Source organism: Montipora foliosa, chromosome 2 (assembly GCF_036669935.1).
Source record: "Montipora foliosa isolate CH-2021 chromosome 2, ASM3666993v2, whole genome shotgun sequence".
Lineage (NCBI taxonomy): Eukaryota > Metazoa > Cnidaria > Anthozoa > Scleractinia > Acroporidae > Montipora > Montipora foliosa.
The window spans coordinates 27722695-27727694 of record NC_090870.1 but is presented as its reverse complement, the minus strand read 5'-3'; the positions used below and the strand labels follow the sequence as shown (position 1 = coordinate 27727694).

The 5000-nt window shown below is 39.4% G+C and overlaps 1 protein-coding gene across 1 annotated transcript in view; it reads right to left on the bottom strand.

Annotated features, from left to right (window-relative positions):
* The window catches only part of LOC137992782 (uncharacterized), a 43138-nt gene that overhangs the window by 17782 nt on the left and 20356 nt on the right, over nt 1-5000 (bottom strand). Inside the window, exons 5-7 of the mRNA XM_068838298.1 lie at nt 3592-3750; nt 2773-2935; nt 1648-1853 (exon numbers count right to left, since the gene is read on the bottom strand). Coding sequence (XP_068694399.1) covers nt 1648-1853; nt 2773-2935; nt 3592-3750 — 528 coding nt within the window. The remainder of the gene's footprint in view (nt 1-1647; nt 1854-2772; nt 2936-3591; nt 3751-5000) is intronic.

The window sequence follows — 5000 nt, the reverse complement described above, 5'->3', positions numbered from 1 at the left end:
GAACAAAGCTACGAGGCCGTAAACAGAGCTTGCTTTACGATGTACTTTCTTGCAGTTACGTTGCCATTATACAAAAGCAAAAGTTGGAGCACTTCATTTGAAGAAATCATAAGGGAACTACTGTTTATTCTCTTAACTGCAGGATTCTCATCTCTGATGGTATTCCAATAATACTACAAGCTGAGATATAACTCAGTTACCCTACCGCCATACCGCCGCAGCATTTTCTAGTTAACTAGAAGATCTTTCTAGTCATTCCAGACAAGAGTTTCAGTCAAATGGCCAAAAACCGTTATCCTTAAGGTGACTGAACACAGTTTTTAAGTACTTATACTCCATTTCTGTGATATTTATACAGTTTGTGCCTGGAAGCTCAACCTTGGTCACTGATAAGTGCAACCATGAAGGTTTCTATTTTGACAGTTAAGGTGGTCTGTAGGCTGTTACCATGGTAATGCATCTAAATTGGAACAGGGCCTAAAGGATGATTATTTCTCATTTATGCAAAATTTTCTCATTAGTTTGTTACAGCATTTGCTTACTTAAAATAAAAATAAAGTACTTTTAACAACTGTTATATCATTAAAACAGACAGATTTTTCTCGCTCATATACAGCTGCATATCATTTTTGGCACGCCAAAACAAAATGGCGGAAGTTAATGAAGTTCTAGCCTCATTTGCATCAAATCCGCTATTTTTAATGAGGTCACCACATTCACCACCTGTCACGCCCGGGTCTGCCTCTACCAGGCCTTGCTTAACCTCCACGAACGCGATTCTGACACGCACTCGGTCGTCTACGACCATTGACGCAACGATCTACCCTTGCTCCCAGCGCGGGGCGCCTCTTTCCGATTTCAAAGACGATATTGTTCCTGAAAAGCCCCTTTGGGGAGGTTCAATAAAGTATGTATGTATGTATATCAACGCCAGGGATTACATCTTTGAATACTGCTCAGGTGGCCCCAAGAATTACGGGTACCAGATGCACCGAGGCAAAGTCATTTCCAAAGTCCGAGGGTGCGTAATTGAACTACTATGTCTTCCGTCAAAACATAGATATGGTTTATCAATTAAACATGCTAACCATGAACACCTTTGCTTAGAAATAATTAATAAAACTATAGTGCTTTATTGTTTCTAAGATGGTTATCTATAATATTGAGCAGCCTTACCAGGCATTTCAATAAAGTGGTCGGATTAACGAAGTAATTTTATAAAGAAAATAACGACTGGGGACTTCCAAAAGTGATCGTTGGTTGTCGGAGTGGTCGGATTAATAAGGTTTCCAGATAAGATAGGCTCAGTCTCCAGCCGTAGGTCGCGGGCGCACTGAGACACCCACGGCTGGAGACTGAGCCTTCAGATAAGAAAAGAACTGAACTTTCGTTCGGGCAACAATAAAGTGGTGGTAATAAAAGGGTTGTCGTATTATCGAGGAAGTCGTAAGGTGGGCTTCTATTGTATTTAGGGACACCAAACAAAAAAGACTTACAGTGATCAATCTTGGATGAGACGAATGCATGAATGTGTGTGATACAAATTATTTCTTTTGGTAAAAACACCTCCATAAAGATCTGTGAAAATGCGGTGTCACATACCTTGCATGGGGTAGTAGGGTGCGGGTAATATGCTCATGGCCTTACCTTGAATTTTAATTCACCTCCATTTGGCGTTTTAAATGCTAAATCATATCTTGATAGATAGTCGTCATATTCAGGATGCAACTCATTGCCCAAGTGTTGTTCCACAAATTTCTCATCGAAGTTGATCCCTCTCAATACAGTTTTCCCCTTCGTTCCCTCCAAGAGCTTGTGGACAGCGTTTTCAATACTCCACTCACGATCAGTGTCTAACAAACACACAAATAAGAACAAAGAAACATACAGGCCTAGTCAATCAGATCCAACTTGCTGGTACCAGTTCAACATAATCCAGCATGCTGCACTTGTTTGGGCGCCATGTTGGACGATTTTGAGAGATAATGGATGATGTTGAACGAAGACTGATTCCCATCAAACATCGAACATGGTCTTCATCATCATCATCATCCACATTCCATTCCTGTATTTTATTCTTGGGCGTCAACAACAATATTGAATGTATTTGGCCACGGTATTCAACATTGTTGAATGCATGCATGCCTATTAAAGTGAAACAGAGCTATTGGCATCCATGTTGATGATCATGAATTCACCAGTCGCCCTGTGAGTAAAAACCAACAGAATGGGAAGTGGGAAAAGTTCTGAATCTTTGAACAATAAAAGCTTCACAACGTCTCTTCAAATAGAAAGGGAAAAGGAAAAAAATGCTCTGTGGCGGCTAGGCTGGGGAATCACGAAGGTTATCCGAGGGAGAAGCTGAGAGAAACTGATCCACTACAACAAAGACCATGCCTGCATGGGGCTCAATGCAGTTGGTAAAAAATCCTTGGATCATTGTTCACCGCAAGAATGGAATGAAAAAAACGTTAAAAAGCAGAAATAATCCATTTCACGCATCTGACATCTGAAATGTTCGGAAATTCCAGCCAAAATTTTGGCGTATACATGTACATGTACATTGCACCCAAGAGCAAGCATTACCAAATTTACCTTGTTAAACATTTGTATAAATTACGTACTAAAAGGGCACACGAAGGTTTTCCTTTTCCACCGGATACGACCACCATTTTGCTCTTAGTTGGTTACAATATTTCAGTCACATCCATGTATCTGCACGGTGTTTACCGATTCCTTTGCACGTATTTGATGCAAAAATGAAAATAATACCTTCATCGGGCTGGTCAATAAAAACGGTTCCAAAGTGACACCATATATCGGCTTTCAGATGATGTTTTGTTTCCATTTCACGTTTAAGCCTTTCAAGCGAGTGCAACAATTCTACCGCTAAGTCCTGAAAATAAATTGGGTCATTCCCAGGACTGAAAAATTCCTGAAAAAGCGAAAGAAAAAGTGCTTTCAGAGAATCTTCATGATAACGATAACTGTTAATTAATTACTTCAAAAGGTTAATTAACTAACCAGTCATTCATTTACTTAATTAATCGATTAATTAATTAAATGAAGAGCCTTACTACCAGCCTTAGGGACCAAATTACGAAGGGCACATCTCCGACAAGATTCGCGAGAAAGTGTATACAAGTCGCCTTTGGCAGCTGCTAAAATGGTCCATGTTTGATCCCAGGGTGCCGTACCACAGTCAGATGTACATATATATTTCGCTCGGAGGCAATTTGATGAGGCAGCAAAATCATAGTACCCGGAGAAAAACCATAAGTCAGGTTGAGGTCAACCGAAACTCAGACTGACTTCAGTCCGACTCTTTCAGTCTGAGCATTACGCTAGCCTAACTCCCAGGATTCGGGCTGTATTACGTGTAGCAAAGGAAAGAGTAAAACGAGGGTCCAGACAAAAAGTGACAGCAGAATGCATTGTCATAACAAAGGAGGATAAGACGGGGACGAATGACTGATCACCTGAAGTGAATGGTGATGATGACGATGATGAGGATTGTCAGGATGATGATTCCTTTAATTATTTGGGGGCATTTCAATGGAATATGTATGAGTCCTGACAAGAGACATATACCTCTAGTTCATAACTTTGGATTGATCTTAACCGGTACCCTGCTTGGGCGCCATCTTCTTTATCCAGTCTGAGGTAAGTATTTGCAGGCATATTAAAATCGTCAATGTAGCAATGAATTCTGTTTGAATATTTTTGCTCACGCTTTACTTTTCCTCCTTCCTGAAAGCAAAGCCAAATAATATACATTATCAGTCGAATTGCCAACATTTGGATGTACCCGTGCTGCCAAAATCTGCTAAAGAGAAGAAGGCATATTTCTATTACGTTTAAAAGTGTGACTGAAAAATAACCTCAAGTCTTTTGAATCCCTTTCACTTCATTTTCCTTTTCCGTCATTTTTTCCAGATAGCCATCTCATCCTGTACCGTTTTCAATATGTTTTAAACTATGTTGTGTAAAAATTTTAACAGAGGCCACAACATCGTGAACTCCATGCTCTACTCTTTTCAGACACTGTGGGTTATTTAAAACCCTACTGTGATATTTAAGAACAAGGGTTGTGAGTAGGAATCTATAGTTTATCATTCTTATCTGAGAAGACTAGAAAGTTGCATTTCTATGGGCAGTTGTCAAACAAGAGCAGCAGTTTTCCCGGTTATATAAGACCCTGAAAGGTAGTCAATAAGTAAATCAAGACAATGCCCTGAGGTTCTGCAGACTAGCACCCCAACCAATGGTTTCTCTCAGGCAAAACTGCTGGATGACAGTACAGGGTAGGCTTTGGAAAAGCTCTCCACAGCAAGCACTTCTAGAACACGAGGTTGCTTCTCCGAAATTAAAGCAGCAATTAAAGAGGGGGACAATTTTACTTACGTTTAAGTTACTGCAGTTGTAGAAATTCAGTCAGAAGGAAATTCAATCTGGAAAGCAATATCTATATGCATACCTTGGATACCTCTTCGCAATGATATGCGCAGTGGGATATGCGTGGTGCAAAACAAGGGAATCACCTTAAGATTGCAATTCTCACTACCATTCATTTGCCTTAAAACAGTTCGTGTAAATCAATTTACCTTATCTTAGGTCACGACATTTTAGCTTTGTGCACGGGCTTGTAACCCTTATTTAGAATGTTATTCGTGGCACCTTTTTTTGTATTTCAAATTAATTTCATTATTTTTTTCTTTTATGCTTGTGTTATCTTTTCAATATACTTAAAAAGTGTAACCCTGGAAAAATCTTGCTGGCTTCCCTACAGTAACAATGCTCAACTTTTGTCGCCTAACCTATTTCAGTACATTAAAAAAAAAAAAAAAAATTACATGAATCATGAGATAGTCCTTATCTCCTACTATATGAAATCTGCTTTAAAAGCAGTCTGCAGTCCTCGTTTGTGGGCTTATTTCAAAGCCATAATTATTATTGCTTTTTTGTTTAAACAAGACGCTCCATAAAAGCGTACACTGGGT